The sequence below is a fragment of the Colletotrichum truncatum genome, assembly GCF_014235925.2.
Source record: "Colletotrichum truncatum strain CMES1059 chromosome Unknown Contig_0001, whole genome shotgun sequence".
Taxonomy (NCBI): domain Eukaryota; kingdom Fungi; phylum Ascomycota; class Sordariomycetes; order Glomerellales; family Glomerellaceae; genus Colletotrichum; species Colletotrichum truncatum.
The window spans coordinates 4,106,917-4,128,666 of NW_027222398.1; the positions used below are offsets into that span (position 1 = coordinate 4,106,917).

Below are 21,750 nucleotides of genomic sequence, written 5' to 3' on the forward strand. Positions count from 1 at the left end.
GGCAAAAACCACCCTGGTCATACTATTGAATTTCTACCGCCTGATGGTTCCACTTCCGTTCCAACAACAATCTAACTGTGCGTTGATGACAGCGGCCATGGCTGATAAACTCGCTTAGACGGAAACGGAACCCTTGGCCGATGCGAGGTTCAGGTGCGTCAATGCGACCCTGTGCACCTACGGCACCAACCAACAGAGTAGACTTTGAATTGCGAAGGCATTGGATCTCTGCGGGTGCCTAACCCTGGCAAGCCGAAGAAGGAATCTAACATCAACGGACATTTTAGCAATGCGATGTTCTTGACCGAGACTTTGCTGACCCTCCATTAACAACGAGGCGGATGCAAGGAGGAGCTGGTTGCCTTAGTCCACGCAGCTAAGGTGCATCAGCTGAGGAGCATAGGTTCCCCACATGTTGATGCGGGGTCCTCTTGATTGGGAAGTTAAAACTTACTCATTTGAGTGAACCGTTCCTTGAATGGGAAACTCTGGTATGGAGTAATCGGTCAAGCTTAAAACCTTTTCTCTATACTATATGCAGGGGGCGAGTTTCTTGATGGGTCACTTAAGGCGTGCGAGGGGGGCCCGGGGTTGATCTGTTATTGGATATAGCCTGAGGTGGGCGCTGTCGCTGCCCCCTTGCGACATTCCAACGATTGTTTACTGAGCCGCCTACTCACATGAAATGTAATTCCATTCGATGCCGGAATTTTGTCTAAGAACTCTGAATGTTGAAGAGCTTTGAAGGCACACTTGATGACATTTTGAAGGTTGAAACCCTCGTGGCTTTCCGAGCATCAATCCTCATGGGGATTGCCAACAAATACAGATCAATATCAGAGAAGCAGACTTTTGATGATCAGCTTTCGGAATCGTTCATTAAACCTAATCACGATTGGACAATAAAGTGATCCCACTGTGCCAAAACCACTCTCCGGTTCTCCTACACTGGTTCTGTTGTCCCGAGAAGAATCATTAGTGACTAGCACCTCCTCGTGAGAAGAAAGCAAAAATAAAAAAAAAATGGTTGAGGTTAATAAACTCGAAGAAAATGAGTCAATTCGCTTCAAAGATGGCAACGCTGTTTTCCAACTTGCTTCGACATCATGATCGGTGAAAAGAATGGACGATTTTCGAGGGTAGAGCGGTCAATAGACATGCGGGAGAACCGAAGAGTTCTATTTATTACCAATTACTTCTCCATAGTTCTGTGACTGCGATCAAAGCATGGCACTGATTGCGGTGTAAGGATTGAAACTGACGTCTGTGATCAATTCATTTTTAAACCAATTGTTCCGGAACATTTAACAAGGACCCTTCGGCTTCAACGCACTAATTTCCCCGGAAAACCCCCCTTTCCCTTTTCAGCCATATCCGGGACCCCCTTTCACCTTTCCTTTTTCGGAAGGAGAGGCAAATGTTAAAATATTTCCACCTCTTCACTTCAAACCATGACCGCAAGGTGACAACAGTAGGATCCAATGTTTACCATCCGGCAAGCCGTCGGCAAGGGCCTTGGCGTTTTTGCAGCAAAACCAATCATCAAAGGTCAACGAATCCTCGCTGACCGGGCTCTACTCACGCTCACCCCCTCGGACACCAGCGGCTCAATCCTCCGGCAAGCTCATGCGCTCCCAACAGCCGGTCAGAAATCACTTCTCTCACTCTCGATTAATCCCAGCAAGTCAGGCGTCTTGAGTTGGACGGAATCGCTATGGCAGAGTAAAACGACCCCGGGAAGGACCGTGCTCAACCACACCATTCTCAACATCTTCCGCAACAACAATTTTGACATTGGCAACCAAATTCAAGCGCTTTTCCCACAAGTGGCGCGGCTTAACCACTCATGCGTCCCAAATGCGCAGGGGAATTTCAACAAGAAGCTGGACGCCTTCACAATCCACGCTACGAGAGATATTAAACCAGACGAGGAGATCACCATTTCGTACCTGGACGAGCATCTAGGACTACGCCATTCCAGACAGAGCGTCCTTCAGAATGGATATGGATTCACCTGTGACTGCACTGCGTGCAACTCATCGACAGCAGATGCGGGCGAGGCAAGACGGATCGAGGTGGCGCGCAAACTGGAGCGATTCGCTGAACTCGCTTCGGAAGACCCGAATGACGAATTCGAGATGATGCTCACTCTTTTGGAGGCTTACGACGTGGAGAAGATTCGGGGACGCGAGGTTGCAACCATTCACATCGCGGCTGCGCGCAAAGCATTCGAACTTGGTAAGACTGACCAGGGACGGGATCTGGCGTTGAAGGGATTGCAGCTGGAAGAGGAGGCCGTGGGTAGAGACAGCCAGTTTTACAAGTCCACGCGGAAGCAAGTCAAGGGGCTTGGAATCGAACTTGGAGTGTGAGAGACTTGCTAACAATTGCATGATACATTGGCGTATACGAGCGACTTTATGTATATACCCCCAAATTTAGATAATTCAAGTTTGCGTTTAAGCAGTTGTAAAGTTATTTGTCAGGTGGTGGGGAGTGAGTAATCAAGTCTATCGCTTTTAGTCCTCCAAGCTAGTCGTATCTGCAAGTCAGACTCGGCTTCCAATAGGAAGTGGGAGAAGGATGGCCTTAACGGTGACTATACTCCCAATCCCCCCAATCGCAAGAGAGTATTTTGACAGTCGCACACCTGGAAGGCAACGTAACCGGAAATCTCGGTCTGAACTAAGACGGCATCTATGCGCTGAAAGATTACGGGGGTGCATTTGACAATGTCATAAAAAATCATCTCATCCGAATCTTCTCGCCGCTTAAGGTAGCTCAGAATCCTTAATTCTCTCAGTCACACACACACAATCTGCAGCAGCATGGACTCATGGGACGACCAGCTTGCGCACTTCAAATCCATCCCTTGGTGCGCGGAGCTTCTTTCCGAACCAGACCTCCTTATCAGGCCCCTGATCAGTCGAACCGGCAGCCGCAAAACCCGCGCATTCGAGTTCATCGGCGTGACGCTTAACAGCGAGGCAACTGTCCCATTCCTCCTAGCCTTCCTGCACCCCCCTACCTCACAAGCCGAAGCCGCAGAGAAGAATCATGATCTTCCACTTGAAGAACGCAACAAGCTGCCTCTCGAAGAACGATTCGCGACTAAACTGTACTGTCTCGTCACCCTCGGCCACGGTCTCACGTCCTTCCGGGAGGGATTGTGCCATGGGGGCGCGGTGGCCTCTCTGTTTGACGAATGTAATGGGGCTCTCGGCATAGTGAATAAGATGTTCGGTTTGATGGAGCCCAAGATGCATGTTACGCAATCGATGAATGTCACGTATCTGCGCCCTGTGCCGACGCAGACGACCGTGCTCATCACGTCAACGCTAACTCGAGTGGAGGGCACAAGGAGGTTTGTGGTTCAGGGAGAGATGGCGGATGAGAACGGGACGGTCCTTGTGAAGTCGGAGGTGGTGTACGTCATTTTGGACAAGCCTATGGATGCGATGCGGTCTGTCATCAAGGAGAAGTTGTGAGAACTGCGATTTTCTGTCGCAAATCTAATGATGGGATCATGGCTTCAGAAAAGTCAGCTAGTTTTGAACATGGAAGCTTTCTAGATTAAAGTCTCGGTCTAGAGGCAATATCTGGTACTAATGTATAAAAATAAAAACCTTTGAAATAAAACATTAGTCGTATCGCATTCTTGTCTTGGTATCAAAAGTCCATTGTTCTACCGCAGCAGAGGTGTTTCCTCGTCGGTAGCAGTTCTCCCCTCTTCGCTGTTGTTTTGGCCACTAGGCTCTCTGGAAAGCCAGTGCTTGAGATGTTCCCGAATTTCACCATCGCGGTATATCCATCCTACACAGATGCCTGCACCGGGGCCAAGGGGAATGGCAGCGGCAACAGTCACTGCCGCCACCTTCCAGCCCGCCTCCACGAAAAGCCAGTAGAGGACAGTCAGGCCGATGAACGTCGCATCGATCTCGATAAATTTGACGGTGGCGCGGGTCATCTCCTTTCTGTCATCTTTCTCAAACAAACTCCAGATAAGGAACACGTGAGAGACGATGGAGCAGACCATGGGAACCAAATAGACGAGAAGAAGAGAAACCGTGTGTGACTCGAGGTGGAAGCTGCGATGTTGGCGCTTTTGCAGACGCAGAACAGCCCATCGAACGGCTTGGCGGATGATCGAAACCCAGACAGGGAAGAAGAGCCAGATGGCGATAGTAATGGGTGAGTTATAGATGAGCATCAGGATAGCAGGGACAATGAAACCCCAGGCCACGCTAACAGGGATGGCAACGATCTCGGCATCGACTTTGAGATGACGCGAATCCTTGCCAAAATCCGGGTCCTTGGAGGCGGCACTCTCAACAGCCTCCTGGCCTGCTTTCTGTCTTGCAAGGAAGATGGAGCGAGAGCGGTGAAGGAAGGCGGGAATAATGACAAGCTCCCAAACTACAGCGCCGCCAAGCAGGTTAAACACCAACCAAGGCCCAGTAGGATTGGCGATGAGAATATTCGGCGCGTTGCAAATGCGCGCAGCCTCAACAGTGGTAACTGTCATCAAACCGGCAATGAAGGACAGAATAGCAGACATGCTGGCAAAGGTACGCGACGAGTCGATCGCGCTCTGGAAGAAGCTGATGGCGAAGCAGATGGGCGTGCCGAGTACTGGGAAACGGCTGATGGCCGGAATACGTGAGTGAGCATGGCATTGCGAGTACAACAGAGCGACGTTGACGTCGGAATGGATGAAGAGGAGGGCGAAAGTGGCGATGGCGAGGAGGATCGGCACCACGAGGAGTACGCGGTAGGAGAAGACGTGAATGGGCGCTGGCCAGCGCGTAGAGGGAGCCATGTTGAAGCAACGATTAGACTCTTGAGGGTTTAATAATCGTCACTTCTTTGCTGTCTTGTAGTCGAGCGGGACGTCCTGACAGGGAAATGAAGTCGTGAGGATGAGGTCAGTATCGTTGGTGTTCGCTAAAATGAGCGAACGAAGCTAAGGTGAGGCTCGTGACAACATTGCGCACGTGCCACCTGACGCGCTTCCGGGGTCCTTTAGCCTGCATTGGGAACCCGAAGTTAGCGCCTTTGTGTGATTTGCAGTGGCCCGAGACCCTTAGACCCCTGCCCCTCATGTTTCCCATTGTGAGACAAGTGGTCAGCTGCCTGCATCCACGAACCCACCACCGAGTATGGTTCTTGTTAAGAGGCAAATTTCTAACCAACTGTTTACAAACTGTTAATTACTCAAAAATAACAATAATCATATTAAACAGTGTCCGAGCGGCCGAAGATGAGGGGTGTGAGACTCTGCAAGATTTGACACAAACAATGAACCGACTTCTCCAGTAAAGTAGGCTCAGCTCCACACCAAGACGATCACATAGCCAGCAATCCGGTGTTCTTCAAACTCTCCTTTTCTGATTTTAGAGCAAGTAACTCGCCAGTAGACCTTAAATCATTCATAATCTCGATCATCAATCTTTGTGCGGAAATTTTTCTACCTTCTGTGTGCCAAAAGAAGGGAACTTGAGGTGGTCAACGTAAATGTCTGGGGTTATCGATGGATACCTGGTACTGACAATGTCAACCCGAAGTAGAGGATTGCTACAGCAAGATGCTGCAGGGCCGTGAACTGACCTGTTAGGCCTGTTTCCTTCCCGTTATCCAGATGCCCTTCTCATTCTCCACTCGTCATTTTCTAGATGCTAAGACTTGTGACCCGGACAGAAAACTGTGGGGCGAGAACTAGAAGGCCATGAGATGAGGCAAAAATAGCGCCAACAGCCTGGGATAGTGGTGGAGAGGGTAGTAAACGTTATAACGAGCAAATAAACGCGTTGGTGCCGTTAACAATGCTGTAACGAAAAAGTGGGCTCACCTGAATTGTGGTTTTCATGCTACGTCATAAATGTTATATTACTTTAAGCGCAGGCTGTGCCTTTGGTGAAGGAGGTTATACAAATTCAGTTACATCCATCAGGAATGGCGGTGATGGCCTGCCTGGGATGGTGTGGGGCAAGTGGTTAGACGTTGTAACAAGCAACCTCAACACGTTGGTGCCGTTAACACTGTTGTGTTACTGCACGGTGGGCTGCAGGTGTACTGAGAAAGGCTGTCAAATGGTCAGTTACGCCCCATCGGAAATGGAGGACCACTTCCTACTCAGCTCAAGAAGTGTTATTGATAATGGTTTGAAACACCGAAGCGGAAAAAAGGTATGTTCCTAAGGTAAACAACACACCCAGGCTGTGGTAAGGGAAAGATAGGTGGACATCATTATACTTTGCCATTGTTATAGTTAACAATAACCTTAACTGTCACGCATCGGAGATGGCTACATTTGAGACCCAAGGAAATTTAAGTTGGTTATATCATCGGAGATGGGTTTGTAACGGAGATAGATTTGTACCGGAGATGAGTATGCACCGGAGATACGCCTAGGAGAATGTTGTTAAGAAGCCCAAGTAATCCCTTGGGATTTCTCATCCAATCTTCACCTGGCATCCAGACTTGACAGTACAAATTCTATTCGTTCTTCATCTCTTTCAGCCAGACAAACATCATCACAAGCCATCAGATCATACCGAGATCGTTAACAACCCGAACAAGTCAATAAGTTCAACAATCAGATCTCAACAAGATCAAACAAAAACACCAGATCGAACTAAGATCACGAAAATAAAACAAGTAAACACAAAGATCTAATCAAGATCACCATCAACCAGAACACACCAAAATCACCAACAGCAAAATAAAATCAAAATGGGTTGCTTTCACTCTGTCACCGCCAGCACTAGAAAGCCTAGTCGCTACGTTGGTCTCGAGGATATCGAGAAGTATGCAGCTCGCCGTGGCTCGCCATCCTCCGCCCACGACATTCTCATCTTCGCCGAGGGTCAGCAACAGAGATTCCACGGCATCTTTGATGACGAATTCAATTCCAACTACAACATCAAGCGTGACTGGCAGCTCGAAAAAGAGCAGGTCCGCAGAGAACTTTCTGGTCGAGAACTGAGAAAGACCATTGCCGACATGGATCGAGAGATGGCACACCAGTTGCTCGTCAACTCCAACAAATTTCGCGCTCGCAAGCAAAGAGCTCTTTCGCAATTCGAAAATGAGTGGAACAAGAGACAACAAGCCAAGGGCTATCCTTTCTGGGGCCGAAAGCTGAACTACTAAACAACACACCGAAGATCAATACTAGATTTCGGTACTTTCAAAAGTCTTGGGTATTACAGAACTATCTTCCTTTTATTGGGATTAAGGAAGATAGGTGGATGAGAAGAGAATATGGGAACAAGGAACAAGGATTGAGATTAGCCGCTAGGTTATAATTCTCTCAATACAAATCAATTACCTACATCACAACTCAATCGACGTGAACCTATCAAGCCTATAAGCTTACTACTAATCTTAAGGTTTCGATTTGCTAGTGCTTAAACCTCTGTCAATAATTCTCTGTAGATCGGTAAAGTTACCTCTGTAAGGCACCAGGACTAGCGTGGCAGTGATAGTGCAAGATGTAAAAAACTTGAGAAAAACGCTCCTCGATGGCTCAGTGAAGCCAGTAGATGGAATGGTAGTTTAATGGACTACTATAGCTGCTAGGCTGGGCTAGATCTACGCCACCCAATGTCAAACTGCCTTGAAACCAAACACTTTTATAGCTGCTCTCCAATTGAGTTGCTGGAGGCCGAACTGAACGGTTTGCGGCGAGCTATTCTTGAAAAGGTGTTAGCGATAAATGACAAGGACTGCCTGGAGCTTTTGGTGTAACAGGGAGCAGAGCAGGTAGATGCGACTCACAACTCCTCTAGCACTCTCCGTTGTCGCAGCAAACGACCTGTACGTCTGTCGCCCGAAAGAAACAAGTGTTTGGCGGACATCCGCCATCATAAAAGTTGCATGCCGCTGACACGGCAGATGCCCAATAGATGGCTGCAGCGAAGACAATTGTTTTTGTGGAAAGTTGCATTTCGAGGGTGGTTGATAGAGAGACGAGTCGGAAATATGACAATAATTCGAGAAAGGGTAATGAACTGTTGTATTTTTGGGAATGGTCAAATGAGGGGCCGGCTTTTATAATTCGAAGAATGTATGTAGAGATTATGAGCTTGATTTGGGTACTTGCAACGCATCTCTAGTGCAGCCGGTGCTTGTTCGTGCAGATCTGTCTATCATTGTGGCTTAGATATGTTATAATTGTGTCTGGCACTTTATGAAAGTTTCGCTTATAATGGTCGATCTTCTGTTTATGGATCTTGACCTCGCTACCTAGCTCGGTCATTCACGCCGCAGTACGTTAAATATTTCCGTGGCACATAAACAGTTGAATAGGTATCATTCTGCACATACCGCTATGCCTGATAGTTGAACTTCCACTTAAATGATACTAAATAGTGCACTGCAGGCTGTGCAGTAGTCCCTTAGTAACATGGCAATAACGCGACCTATTGTGGACTGCGTGGAAACAAGTTCTGTTTGGTTGGATAATTTGCATCGCATGACTCATTAATTAAACTTTGAAAGTTGTCTCCTACTTTTATAAGAAAAACATAAAATATTGGGACCGGACAGGGTTTAACAGCGTCGCTTTATCATTTTTCTTTTCCGTTTGGGCTGATCAGGGGGGTGATTTGATAGCATTGAAAAGTATACCTTAAAAAGACTTAGCCCTCAGTGATTCTGAGGAGATTAAACAGACTTAAAAAACATATAGTTGATTCGAGAGTTACTCCATAGTATGTAGTTATGAAAAAGTTTATGTATGACTAGACAGAGGGTCGATGCATGTTTTCCTTAGAGGCAGCTTTTTTACTAAGCAAACAAGGCATACCGAGATTTAAGTGCGTATCAACGACGGTTTGTCCTTTGTAGGTGTTACGGCCAGCCTGGGTGACGGTAGGGTCTGCTAACTGAAGCTGAGGCAGAGACTAACAGGGTCGTAGGTCGCAGACTGGTAGGCATACTAGTAGATCAAGGGTTATAGTAAGATGATCAGTCTTACATCTGATATTCTCGGACAGGATTAGCGTCTGTCCATGATGAACGGTTGGACAGCGATGGAGCATTCGCAGTCTTACCTTTTAGCATACTTCACAGTCTGTTGAGCACGGATCTAAGCCTTGAAAAGCATTCGAGAAACCCAAAGGCAATAGTTCTCGTCAACTACCTTACGGCAGCCTGCAAAAAGGACGAAGTGAAAAATACATTTTCCATTTTGCACTGGCGCCCTCCAAATCAAAAACTGGTTATTGCTAATTACATATTGTGTAGAATCCTAATTTACTTAAAGCTATACCATCGACTGCAGCAGGGCAACAGATAAAAACCAGCCCTTGTAAAGGCCCTATATCCTATTTGAGTAGAAGTTGCGGTATTTGTGAATGATTGGCTAATACCCCGCAGGCTTTGTGCCTACCAGGCCGCAGTTGATGGGATGTTAGTGGGTCTACACTCTCCATGCGATGGGTTTGTGGGCTGATTTCAGTGTTTTAGCCTGCCTACTGTTGCCTGAGCTGTTGTGGCCTGGTATGGCCTGTTATTATTGTTGTAGGAAATAAGCCGGAGGCTTTCCCTTCATAAGGAACCAAAGCTGACTGTTGATGGAACTCCGCCTTCTTCTGAGTCTAATGATATCTTTTTGAAGAAGTTTTATATCTATTACCTCTAAATCTAACAAATCAGGTTAAGCTAAATACGTCGATACATAGGGCTTACTACAAACCCTCATCTCCTGCTGTAACCCCATGAGGAAAAAAAAATACACCGCAACAAAGGAGTTTTGGCCAAGTCCTTCATGCATTCAACGCCGCTCCGGTAATTTGCAGCATCCCTGTCCACGTCCAGCCAAGAATAAACTCGCCGACTTGGGCCTTTTGCATTATCCATTTCGGGATTGGCATCGAACCGATGACAAATAGGAGACGAGCGTGACCGCCATTCAGTAGCATCCGAAGCATTAAATTAACCAGTGACGAGTCCGAAAGAACCAGATGACCACAAACCGATTTAGAGAAGATCAAGTATCATAAAGTTTGATCCTAACATAAGAACTTCTTTATGGTTTAATCGTGCTTCGGCAAACATCAAAACTTTCGGGCCTATCGCTCGTTTCTAGCACATGATCGCAACGTGAACTCGAGGCAATGAGTCCACGCCCGCGCCAGAAAACAGTTCTCGTAACAGGGTACGAGAAAAAAAGACGGCTCCCGATAACCCCTCACAGAATCGGCTAACACAAGCAACTAGCTGTTCGCCAGGCGGTATCGGCCACGAACTGTGTCAGGAGTTCCGAAAACAAGGTACCGTCAACGGAAAACATAAAAACCATCTACAGCTGGAGAGCCGTTGACACGCATCAGGACTCCATGTTATTGCGACCGCCCGCAGGGAAGATGTAATCGCCGAGCTAGTTGCCGAGGGTTTTGACGCGCTCAAGTTGGACGTGACAAGCGAGGAGAGCATAGCTGCCTGTCGCAAGCAAGTCCAAAATATAACAGGAGGTAGGCTGGATATTCTGGTAAACAATGCGTAAGTGATACGCCAAGACAACCTTGATTTTTTTTTTTTTCGATTCCTGTGTTAACGCAACTTGCTCAGTGGACAGATTCACATCTCTCCTGCAACCGATTTGTCCATTCCAGATGTCCGCGCCACCTTCGAGACAAATGTGTTCGGGGTCATGGCCATGATCAAGGCCTTTGTAGACCAGCTCATCGCGGCTCAGGGCCTGATCATCAACATCTCCTCCTGCGCAGCTGTGGCGCCGTACACGTTCGCGTCATCTTATTGTGCCAGCAAGGGTGCCATCATGAGCTACAGCCGCACGCTCCGACAGGAGCTGCGGCCGTTCGGGGTCCGCGTCATGGTTTCCGTGGCGGGCACCGTCAAGTCTACCATTGCCGAGAAGCCGCAGCCCAGGCTTGCGCCAGGTTCGCTGTATGAGAGGATGGGCGATCTGTACACGCGATACATACATTTGAGCCAGGAAGACGGGGCGGCAGATACTGGTCTATTTGCGAAGGAGCTCGTCGTTAATGCTCTGAAGCCCGAGGGCGGGCTTTTCGGGCGACCGGACTGGTTGTGGTGCGGTGGTATGTCGAGAAAGGTGTGGTGGGTGTTGAAACTTTTCGGAGAATGGGCCGTCGATTGGCGGACATGGCAAATGTTTGGTCTGTCCCAGTTGCAGAAAATGGTCGAGGATGAGAGAGCTGCGAATGATCCAAAGAAAAAATGATGGTCGTCATATGTATCATGTCCAGGGACAAGTGGGGTTTACTATGCTTTCTTCATGCTGGATTAAAGCAAAATGGATTTGAGAAAAAGGGTATTGGGCAACTTTCATAATGACTTTGCCTTTCTAGTCTACTTTGATATTGCTATCAGGAAAGGACGTTACATGACATTGCTATAGAGGGGAAATGTGCCCTGCGAAAAGGCTTCATATTAAAAACAGTTATTACATGAGGGGTATCGGGTGTTTGGACTATGTACCAAGGATTTCTTTGATCCTCAGTCAGTCCCCATCTACATAGTATCGACAAAGGAAAATTGATGAACTGTACCACGCGGTAGCTGTGTTGCAACCGGGATATCTGGGCAAGCTTGGTTCCCCTAAACAGAAGACAGAGAAGCGTGCTTCACCGACCCTTCGCTTCTGATGGCTTCTCCTCGGTGCTCGGATTTGCTGCTTCCATGTTGTCCTGGTTGCCCAACTTGATAGCTGACCCCTCAATCTTCATCCACTGGATTCCGAAGGCCAGGAAGAAAGCCACACCGGCTGAAGCAACGGCGACGAACTATTCGGCGATGTGTTAGCGAATGTGAAACGCCAATTTCGGTCAAATGATTAGGGGACTCACATGTGTCTGAGCGATCGCAGAGTTGTACGATTCCATGATAGGGTCAAACAGCGAGGGGAAGTATTGGTTCACAATTGCTCGCACATTTGCGATACCGCTTCGGTAAAGTAGTTGTATCTGGTCGTGGTTCAGCGCAGCTCGAGAGGCTAGCTGGCTTTCCAAACGCGCGTGGAAGATGGCACCGGCAATGACCTGCGCGACAGTAGCCCCGAGAAACTGGGCGAAGATATTGAGCGAGACGCCAATGGGCAAGAGATCGGCGCGGTCTTTCAGCGCTAATTGGACCATCAGAGATGGCATTTGCATGGAGAAGCCGACACCCAGGCCCTGGATAACCTGGTATCCGATCCATTGGCTTGATGGGGTATCGGAGACAGTGAACTGAGTGTACAGAGCTGCGGCGGTGCACATCAAGACTGGTCCGACAAAGAACCAAGGGTTGTAATAACGGATTTTAAGGGCTGGAGTGACTAGTTAGAGGCTGGAATATGTGTAACGGGGTCGAAGGTGAACGTACCAATGGCACCTGCACTAATCGTTCCTACGATTTGTGAGATGACTGACGGTAGTACTTTTATGCCACTCTCAAAGGGAGTGGCGCCTTGGACTGCCTGAAACCACTCCGGGAGATAATAGGATGAGACGGATAGAGCACCAAGATGGCAGAAGGAGAAAATGACACTTAGCAGGACGGTGCGTCTTCTGACCAGGACACCAGGAATCATGGCCGAGTCCCCCAAGCGCGACTCCCAGAATGAGAAGAGGCCCAGCATGACCACAGATCCGACCAAAAGGCCAATAATGGTTGCCGAGTTCCAAGCGTGCGCATTTCCGCCCCATTGCAGCGCGAGGATCAACATGAAAATGCTGGGGACGAAAACAACAGATCCTACGAGATCCAGGCTCCGGATTTTCTGCATCGTGCTCCTCGAGCCGCCTTCCCGTGGCGGCACCTTGAAGAAGAAGAACATGGCGAACAGGGTGATGGCGCCACCAGGTAGGTTGATCCAGAAACACCAACGCCAGGTGACCTTCTCGGTAAAAGCGCCGCCTATGATGGGAGCGAGAATCAGACCCAGGGCAAAGCAGCTACTGCAGAGGCCAATGAACAACGGCCTACGCCGAGGCGAAGAGATCACCAACACGATGGTGAGACCTCCACTAGTGACTGCAGCTGCGCCGATGCCAGAGACAGCGCGGCCAACGATGAAGACTTCACTTGTGGAGGCCCAGCCACATATGGCACTGCCGACGAGAAAGACAAAGAAGAAGCCTTGGTAGACCCAACGGAGAGAGAAGACACTGGCCATCTTGCCCGCTAAGGGGGTGAGCGAACAGACTGCCAAGGTGTAGGCTGCTGGATACCATGATATGTGCGATGTGTTGTGGAACTCGGACGTGATAGACGGAATGGCCTAGGCAAAGAGCATAGTCAGATTTTCCTTCGAATGGGAAGACAGTGAGTGTGATGAGGAGAGGACAGACCGTTCCGATGACATAGACATCGAGAGCCATGACAAAGGCGCCGAAGCAGACACCCACAAGAATCATGTAAAGCTTGAAGCCATGTAGCTCCGAGTTAGATGTAAGACCAGAATTCTTGTTGTCGCTTGTGGCGGTGGTCGTCGGCCGTGGCGCGGATTCTACCAAGGCTTCTCTCGCATCGCCATTGACGTTTCGACCATCTGGCGGTGCTGTTGTAGTCATCCTTCCGATTCCTTGGCTTCAGCCTGTGTTTGTATTTGGGGCGCTTAGGAAAAGAAAGTCGGATCTGGTAAAAAGGAGAAGCGAAATGGGGTTCTCTTTAGAGGTGAATTTGATTTTGAGATATTATTGATTGCGGCCTGGAATATTGGGTGGAGTGTAGGACAAAAGTGCTGTTTAGGAACGTATACGACTGACGAATTAAAACCGGGTGAACAAATCCTCCCGAATTCCGTTCGGAACCAACGACCGGCATCTTGGCTGTTGGTTCTTGCCTTGGACAAACGAATGCGACTGAATGCGAGTTTTCGGGGGGCCTTTCAACCTGAAATGCAGGACTTTAGTACCACAACACCATTTGTTATATTGGCCTGAGGCAGGGTCAACCCCAATGTTGTGACACCTGATTCGTACTTTGCAGTGACAGTTATTTTTACCCAAGTTGTTTACAGTCAATGTATTTTTCTGTACGGCATCTGGCCTGTTTTTTGAGGGAAAAACATGTCTGTGCCGCAAGCAATTAGCCGCGAACAATCAGCCGCCTGGCCTCTGCAAGTACATGCTTATGTATTTGGTAGCGGATCAAAACTGAGCAATCATTGCTCAATAGTTGTCGAATCATTTCACAGATGATAAACAAACAATGCATAATTTGAGAAGTCTCCTTGTGCAGATCTATCTCGGAACAGACCAGTCAGTGCTGGCCAGATGTATACTGTGAGTTTGTTCGCCACAGCGAACCTTTACCGCAGAGAGTGGTACAGCGACCCTCTACCCGTTATTTTGCGAAAGACACACCGGATACAATATTTTCCGCTGCAAAATCTAGATGTTTGGATCTGCCAGTGAAAGCTGTCAGATTATTGCCCACTCTTGTGTAACGCGCCCCTTTTTGGCATTTGTCGAGCAGCATGGTGCGATAAAAGCAATATTGTAACCCTCCTGATGCAGAACATTCCTGCTCACACTTCCATGGTGGCAGGTAGGACCAATTAATGATGTCTGATAAAGAGGCACAGATTACTTAGCATCCCAAGGTTGACATGACGGAGGTGCGCTTCAAAAGTCCTGGCAATTGCACCAACGCCAAGGGCTCAGAGCTTATGCTGTTAGGCCGGAAGAATAAAGCGTCCCTTCCGAACAAGTCAAAACGCTAATCAGCAAGGACGGGTTGCAACCCACCTTCCGTACGGAGTAGACTCTTGGGGGCAACAAGAGTGGGGCGCCAAGCCGGCTGGGCCACAATTCACGCCATCCAAAGATACGTACTTTGGTAGGCGAAAACGTCCTGACATCTCCAATGGCTTGAACCAACAAAAGACTCATAGGGCAACTGGCCCCACCTTTATTATTCTCGAGAGTCTAATACGGTCTTATCCGCTCAACTGTGCACAGATTTTGTCCTATGAAATGCTGTTCAACACAGTCCATATTTCTCCAAATTCCGTGGAAAGTAAATATGGTACTGGAGAGAAAATCGTACTGTCTGTTCCTCATTAGGTTATAATCCCGCATGCTGTGTACCTACTGCCCAGCAGCACTTGATGGGATAATATGTAGACTCATCCAACAGAACCTGCCTAAAATATAACAGATCTCCACTTTGATGTTGTATTGGTCTGAGGTGACTGTCAATATGTAATGCAGCTGACGGAACAAGACACGGCTTGTTATCGACCACGCCGCACACGCGTAATACGTAGGATTTATAACGGCGTATTTACTTTAAGTATACTATGTTTGGCTCCAATTCCACGAGGCCAAAGATTCACAAACTGGTATGTTTCGTTTCAATCATGAAACGTCTTCAGACGGCAAAGGACGCCAAGCTCCGAAGCGCGTGTGACCGATGTCACGATATGAAGAACCGCTGCACGCGCTTCGGCGGGATTGAAAGCCGTTGCGATAGGTGCGAGAGGCTAGATGCAGATTGTGTGTACAGCACTAGGTCGCAAGTCGGCCGTCCAAAGACCCGGAAACAAGAAGCCGCCTTGACAGCACGGGAGAGCAGCCAGAGCCTTGGACCAACCACCTCTCGGCTTGTCCCGCTCGATGATGCCGAAGTCCGGTTGGGAACAACACTAAGAGACGGAACCTTGCAGTTTGATTTCGATAGCTCGGCTTCGTCGTCGTCGTCCTCTTCGCAGCCGGCCCACTTGAGCCAGCATTTCTGGGAAGTTGATCTCTCTGCCAACCAGACCACACATTGTAATGGTATAAAGAAACCCCTCCGCTCTCCCGGTTCCTCAGTTGAACCATTGGCTGACTAGCTCTAATTGTAGAAGGGTCCGAATGGCAGTTAGACTCAGCTATCTTCATGGACAACAGCCCCTCGTACGGTGATAATACTGTTGCTTCTGGCTCTGCACACGAAGATCCTGTCGGCCTTTCACCTCAACACAGAAACTTGACTCCAAATGGGGCCGAGGGGGACGTGAATGGGACAACCGATACTCTTATCAGACTTCAGAGTCAACTCCAACAACTCCTGTTCGGGACACTGAACGCCCCGAAGGAGGATATGCCATTGCCAACCGGCCACAAACCCTATCCGGCCGTGGACAAGGTCCTGGGCCTAACGAATCAACTTCTCGAAATTGTACAGGCTCAAATTCAAACCAACCCCAACACCGAACAACTAGCACGGAACATGAACCGCATCACAACCTTGCAAATAATGACGTGCTACACCTACGTTGTACAATTGCTCAGCCCCATCATTACGACAGCGCGGCAGCAAAATGCCAGTGACAGCAATCTCAAGATTCAGATGGCGACTCAATGCCCTTCACCGTCCCTTGAACACATGTTCCCAGCTTCCCGGCCAGTCAATGGGCCTCCGAGGCTCGGCAGCCGGTACCCTGTTCTTCACCTTGGTGGCTTCAACCTCGCGTCACAGCCAGTGCTCAATGAAGACGTGGTTCAGCACATGGTTCAGCGGATCATGCAACAGCTGCACATGACGATTCAATCATTTGCCTCGGTTGCGGGATGTGGCAAAATTGTCGATGCCGTGGACGCAAACCTCACTGGGGGAGTACTGTCGCCTGCTTCACCGCTCACTGCTGGCGACGCGAACGTGACTAGTGAGGGGTTATAGCACATAGTGACGCGGATTTGGGTTTACGAGGGGGTAAAGTACAAATGTGACAGTAGACCAAGTTATACAGCTACACATGTTTTGTGGCCGGCTTTTGGCTCACACTTGACACTCATATTTGATAGAGTGCTTTGATCATATCAGCACTGGAAGAAACCTGGGGTGTATTTGATGAAACAGAGCCTAGCACATATGTACCCTATGAGATATGACGGCATCTTGGCATAGAAAATTCTGTATTAAACTTCATGTTACGCCACTTTTGATTTCGTTGCGTGGCGTGCCAGCGGACCGATGCGTGTGGCACGGCTGATCCTTACATTAATGATCTACAGGGCACGTCACACCATCATTCACGAGAGCTATTTAGGCATTCCGAAGGTTTTTGATAAGGGTAACTTCGGTTCCGCAAGGGTCTGTCGCGTAAAAGTAATCAAGAATAATCCGCCGACAGCTTCAGTTCAACCGGCGGATTTCACCACAAACCGGCGGATTTCAATAAGCGCTGTGCAGCGGCCACGGAGGATTCGATATGCGCATCCGGACATGGAAATTCACCGGCGGAGTTTTGAGGGTACACACGCATCACATAGGTACGCGGCTAGGCAGACCGGTCGATGCCGACGACATTGCCATGTTGAATGTTTTGAAATCTGGGTTGCCATAGAAGTGAATTCCCGGCTATATTGCTGTGTATTTTCTGCCATACTGACACATTGTTTCTTCGAGCCAACCACTTATTGCACAATATGTCAGATTCAACGGAATCCCCATCAGCTTGTACACCAGCAGCAAATCCCAACCGCCTCCCCGCCATTCTCTGCCTCCACGGCCAAGGCACCAATGGCACCATCTTCTCCCACCAGTCTCAGGCCCTTGTCAAATCCCTCAGCGACCGATTCCGCTTCATCTTCATTGACTCGCCCTTCACATCATGGCAGCCCGGCCCCGGTGTCATTCCCGTCTATGCGGACCTAAAACCGTACCGTCGCTGGCACTACGACAAGGCTCAGATCGAGACGGGCGTCTCGGCCGAGGCCGTGGATGTCGAGAGAGCGCGTGTCAGGGCGCTCATCTCGCGCCATTTCGAGACGGAGTCGGAGAAGACGGGTGAGGGCATCGTGGGCATCATGGCGTTTAGTCATGGAACGCGGGTGGCGACGGGGATGTGCTTGGATGACGAGTTGGGACCGCACATTAAAATTGCCATCCTGATCAGCCCCGTCTTCCCCTGTCTTTCAGTAGGGGCATCGACGGACTCTCCAGAGGATGGGAAGATTCGTCGTAACCTCGACGTGCGGCTGGTCCAAGTACATGGTACATCTGACCCCTGGGCACCTGGAGGAAATCGTCTGGTGAGGACGCATTTCAGTGCGTCTCTGACACGTACCGTTACCTTTACAGGTTCTCATCAGGTCCCGTCTGCTGCTAGGGACGTTGCGACGGTTGCACGTGAAGTTATCTCTGCGTGGGAGTTGGGGGAAATGTCTTGAAGAGAACGAAAGCATGTACTATTTCATAAACCATAACCCAGCTCCCCCAGGAGAATGAAGGGAAATACCTGACAACAAAATGGACAATGACGAAAACTCTATTCGCCTGCATTTTCTAATATACATTGTTTAATTCGTCTCAATATTCTACGTTGACTGTAATAGTAGCACGGCACACTCTAGTTTTTCCCCTGAACTGAGAACTTAAACGTCGCAAAGCTAGTATATAACCCATCCGCACCCCAAACCGTCTTCCTGTTTTGCCACTCAGGATGATTGACACTATCGGGCCAATTCTGCATCTCGAGGGATATCGCGGCGTGTTGTGGTATCTCGCCCCCGCCTTGGCCCAGTTTCAGTTTCTTCACTTCTGGGAGCGCCATTTGTTAGCGGATGATATTTCCAGAAGGCATTCGAGGAATCCTGTTTGACTTACCATTGCTCCCGCCCCATGTATGCACGCGCAATGCGTCCTGGTCCGTGTAGAGCGACATGCTGATTCCGGAATTCGTCGATGAGAGAATGGCGACAGGGTTGGTCATCTTGTTCTCGGGATGCATATGGGAAATGGAAAAAATGCTATCCAATGCATGCCATCCATCCAGTGCCGTCCTTGTGGATGACCAAAAGTCATGTTCGCCCCCTTTTCTATTGCTCAGGAGATCACCCGTAGGGATTCCCCGCGAGTCAATCGCAAACCGCATTCCCGACGAAGGCAGGTGAAGTCTGTGGCTGGGTAGTTTCTGGGCCTGCATTGACGACGTATTGTCGTTTGCCCCCCGGAACATCGTGGAAGTAGATGTTGGATAAGAGCGGAAGCCATCAAGGTTGAAAAACACCTGCTGGCTCAGGTTGATGGGCCCGGCGACGAGCAGGGGAGTGACGCCGAAAGCGATGCGCCACTCGTAGGGCGTGACGGTGTGGGTGAGACATGACGCGAAGACACCCGGGAAGCCGTTCCACTGGCGGTCGAAAAGCAGGAATGTAATGCTGTTGTTGATGTGCACAGCGACGTCCCACGTCTGTCGTCCCCAACCTTCGTCGCCGCCGTTGAAGGTCGAGGTGCCGTTGTGTGCGTTGGGCCAGACTTTGCGCTGGACATTGTTGACTTCGTAGCTGGAGTTGCTCAAGTAGCCGGCGTAACGTCCTGGAATCTTTTCTCAGCAACTTGATTCTGTTTGTTTGTTATACAAGAGGGGTAAAGGGAAGGGAAGCCATCATAGATCAGTACCTATAACGCCGTTCAGGTATGGATTGGATGTGAGCTTGGCATAGTCATCGCCATTATCAAGACCCAAGACAATGTCGATTTCTTCTCCACGCGTATCATTAATCCATAGATTGGTTACAGCCGCACCATGATTGGTGAAGGCTAACCGAATACCTTTGGACTCGATGATGTACTTGCCCTCCTGGTTAGTTGCCCACAAAGCTGACAGTACGGCAAACGGGCTCCCACGGTTCCACACAGACTTGGTCGCGGCCAATATGGTTGCTGTCAAGGCGAGGAACTTCATCTTTGGCGGAACAGGGGATTTCCAAATATCATAAAACCCTGCTGGGGGTGTAGGAACGGTGTAGACGTCGAGTTCTAGTTGTACTGTTCGATGATAGCCGGTAACTGCCGGGGCCTAATCTTCAAATGCTACTGAGGTGGGAAAACACGGGATAGAGCATTGAAAAAAAGGAGTAAAGAGTGTAAAAGGCTGTTGTTTGGGCAAAGTATTTCCTAGTATTGCCCACAATCTGCATATGTGTACATGGGCACACGGCGTTCCATGTTACGGCGAAGCAATCCCAGCACACAGGCTTTAAACCGGCGAATTTTGTCTGGGCAGACAAGTGGACAGGGATTGATTGTCCGCTCATTCAAACTGTGCATAAATGAAAAGAAAAAGAAACGGAACTAGTCCCTAAGTTACCGCGTTCTACTCCTGGATACGGCATATAAGCTTCTGCCCAGAAACCTGCTTCTTCCTCAATATCGACAAGCCCGCCTCCACAGCCGCAAATCCCCCGTCCCCGTTCTCATTAACAATTCTCAGCGGATGCATCCGCAAGCTCCCCTCGTCCAGGAGCCGCTGCGCAACGGCGAACCACCAGCGCGCAAACTCGTGATCCTTAGGATCTCCCGCACGCGCAAACGGCTCGGGCCACCCAAGTGGCTTGCCAAGCAGCGTCGGGCCTAGGACCCAGTCGGCCGTGACGGTGTGCTTCCGCGTCTCGGCCAGAAAGGCAGGGAAGGGCTCCAGAGCCGTGTATTTTCCGCCCGCACGACCCAGACACCGGTAGCAGAACTGCATGGTGTCGGGCTCCGAGACGCAGTCGAGGACGTAGCGGAGAGAGCCGCGAGTGTGGCGCTTGATGGCGGCTTCAGGTGTGTCTGTATGGTTCGAAGAGTCGGATGCGGGACGGTGATGGTAGTCAAAAACGGCCGAGGCGCCGTACGACTTGACCAAGTCAAAGTTATGGGGTGAACATGTGGCGATGGGGTCCAAACCCGATAGTTTGAGTAACTGGATGGCTAACGTGCCCGTTGCCGTGCTTCCGCCGTACACCAGCACCTGGACAGGCTTCTCGCTCGGCCTGTCAGGAGTGCCGGGAATCTGTAGTGATTGGAACAGTGCCTGTCCGATAGTGCCAATGCCGCTCCCCAGGGATGCACCCTCCTCGAAGGTGAGGTGGTCGGGTATCTTCATGGTGACGACGTCGGAAACGCCCACGTATTGAGCAAAGGCGCCTACCGATGGGGTGAGGGCGTGCATGCCCGGTACGGCACCGCAGACGCGGTCTCCTATCTGGATGGGAACGCTCGTCTGCACCTTGCAGCCTATGGATACCACTTCGCCGGCGAAGTCCATGCCGGCCACGGCCCCGGGAGTTGCGAGTTTGCCCACCATCTTCACGTCGATGGGGTTTAGTGCTACGGCCATGTTCTTGACTAGGATCATGTCATCTTCCAGGTCTGGCACTTTGACGTGGTGGTTAAGTCCCAAGGTGCCGTCTTCCTTGGCGATGAGTGCGGTTTGTTCTGTTGGTATAATCGTCATTGTGGCTTCTTATATGATCGAGAAAGGAGGAAGAAGTCATGCAAAGTGAGCACCAATCTGTAGATTCATAGATGAATATGAGTTCTGAAAAATGTCTGACGCAGGCCAAGGAGGTTTTTCAGTTTAGGATGAGATGATGAACACAGCGATGCTTTCGATGCTGTGACCTTTGCGTAAGCTAATTGAATACAAACTACTTTATAAGCAAGTCAAGAGTAAATGGAAAGCTTGAGTTGTGTTGAAGTACCAAGGTACGTACAGGTCAGCGTAATATCTACAAAGATGATGGTTGAATGCCTTACAGCAGCCAAGGCGCTTCTACAGCCATAAAATTCGCCGGTCACCGACTCCGATCACCGGTCACTAAACCCCGAAGAACAATGGAACGGAAGAGAATTACAAGTCGAGATATTCTTTCAGCTATGATACTCGACATAGCTCCAAGTCGTTACTGTTGGCACTAAGTTAACTCAACCAACTTTCACCTCTCTCCTTTTCACGAGAACGAAGTTACGTTATATCCTCACAATCACAACTTTAGAACAATTATACTATCCCGCTTGGAA

General features: G+C 49.4%; 11 protein-coding genes across 11 annotated transcripts; 6 read left to right on the forward strand and 5 right to left on the reverse strand.

Annotated features, from left to right (window-relative positions):
* Positions 1 to 1,481: 1,481 nt before the first annotated feature.
* CTRU02_201127 (set domain-containing protein 5) lies at positions 1,482 to 2,372 on the forward strand (the record flags this gene model as incomplete). The annotated part of the gene is made up of 1 exon (XM_036730677.1): positions 1,482 to 2,372. One exon carries the CDS (start codon positions 1,482 to 1,484, stop codon positions 2,370 to 2,372), a length of 891 nt encoding a protein of 296 aa, XP_036577701.1.
* A 456-nt stretch (positions 2,373 to 2,828) lies between these two features.
* Positions 2,829 to 3,488, forward strand: CTRU02_201128 (set domain-containing protein 5; the record flags this gene model as incomplete). Its single annotated transcript, XM_036730678.1, has 1 exon — positions 2,829 to 3,488. One exon carries the CDS (start codon positions 2,829 to 2,831, stop codon positions 3,486 to 3,488), a length of 660 nt encoding a protein of 219 aa, XP_036577702.1.
* Positions 3,489 to 3,685: 197 nt separating this feature from the next.
* Positions 3,686 to 4,819, reverse strand: CTRU02_201129 (corticosteroid-binding protein; the record flags this gene model as incomplete). Its single annotated transcript, XM_036730679.1, has 1 exon — positions 3,686 to 4,819. The coding sequence occupies one exon, from the start codon at positions 4,817 to 4,819 to the stop codon at positions 3,686 to 3,688; it is 1,134 nt and encodes a 377-aa protein (XP_036577703.1).
* A 1,913-nt stretch (positions 4,820 to 6,732) lies between these two features.
* Positions 6,733 to 7,152, forward strand: CTRU02_201130 (uncharacterized protein; the record flags this gene model as incomplete). Its single annotated transcript, XM_036730680.1, has 1 exon — positions 6,733 to 7,152. One exon carries the CDS (start codon positions 6,733 to 6,735, stop codon positions 7,150 to 7,152), a length of 420 nt encoding a protein of 139 aa, XP_036577704.1.
* A 634-nt stretch (positions 7,153 to 7,786) lies between these two features.
* Positions 7,787 to 7,948, reverse strand: CTRU02_201131 (uncharacterized protein; the record flags this gene model as incomplete). The annotated part of the gene is made up of 1 exon (XM_070203802.1): positions 7,787 to 7,948. The coding sequence occupies one exon, from the start codon at positions 7,946 to 7,948 to the stop codon at positions 7,787 to 7,789; it is 162 nt and encodes a 53-aa protein (XP_070062384.1).
* A 2,173-nt stretch (positions 7,949 to 10,121) lies between these two features.
* Positions 10,122 to 11,212, forward strand: CTRU02_201132 (short chain dehydrogenase/reductase; the record flags this gene model as incomplete). The annotated part of the gene is made up of 4 exons (XM_036730681.1): positions 10,122 to 10,162; positions 10,225 to 10,277; positions 10,338 to 10,506; positions 10,576 to 11,212. 4 exons carry the CDS (start codon positions 10,122 to 10,124, stop codon positions 11,210 to 11,212), a joined length of 900 nt encoding a protein of 299 aa, XP_036577705.1.
* A 403-nt stretch (positions 11,213 to 11,615) lies between these two features.
* On the reverse strand, positions 11,616 to 13,544 carry CTRU02_201133 (MFS transporter; the record flags this gene model as incomplete). Its single annotated transcript, XM_036730682.1, has 4 exons — positions 11,616 to 11,774; positions 11,838 to 12,298; positions 12,355 to 13,252; positions 13,323 to 13,544. The coding sequence occupies 4 exons, from the start codon at positions 13,542 to 13,544 to the stop codon at positions 11,616 to 11,618; spliced, it is 1,740 nt and encodes a 579-aa protein (XP_036577706.1).
* Positions 13,545 to 15,337: 1,793 nt separating this feature from the next.
* CTRU02_201134 (uncharacterized protein) lies at positions 15,338 to 16,641 on the forward strand (the record flags this gene model as incomplete). The annotated part of the gene is made up of 2 exons (XM_036730683.1): positions 15,338 to 15,755; positions 15,824 to 16,641. 2 exons carry the CDS (start codon positions 15,338 to 15,340, stop codon positions 16,639 to 16,641), a joined length of 1,236 nt encoding a protein of 411 aa, XP_036577707.1.
* Positions 16,642 to 17,390: 749 nt separating this feature from the next.
* CTRU02_201135 (oxidoreductase) lies at positions 17,391 to 18,134 on the forward strand (the record flags this gene model as incomplete). The annotated part of the gene is made up of 1 exon (XM_036730684.1): positions 17,391 to 18,134. The coding sequence occupies one exon, from the start codon at positions 17,391 to 17,393 to the stop codon at positions 18,132 to 18,134; it is 744 nt and encodes a 247-aa protein (XP_036577708.1).
* Positions 18,135 to 18,313: 179 nt separating this feature from the next.
* CTRU02_201136 (uncharacterized protein) lies at positions 18,314 to 19,651 on the reverse strand (the record flags this gene model as incomplete). The annotated part of the gene is made up of 3 exons (XM_036730685.1): positions 18,314 to 18,504; positions 18,571 to 19,281; positions 19,366 to 19,651. The coding sequence occupies 3 exons, from the start codon at positions 19,649 to 19,651 to the stop codon at positions 18,314 to 18,316; spliced, it is 1,188 nt and encodes a 395-aa protein (XP_036577709.1).
* Positions 19,652 to 20,062: 411 nt separating this feature from the next.
* Positions 20,063 to 21,184, reverse strand: CTRU02_201137 (zinc-binding dehydrogenase family oxidoreductase; the record flags this gene model as incomplete). The annotated part of the gene is made up of 1 exon (XM_036730686.1): positions 20,063 to 21,184. One exon carries the CDS (start codon positions 21,182 to 21,184, stop codon positions 20,063 to 20,065), a length of 1,122 nt encoding a protein of 373 aa, XP_036577710.1.
* Positions 21,185 to 21,750: the final 566 nt, after the last annotated feature.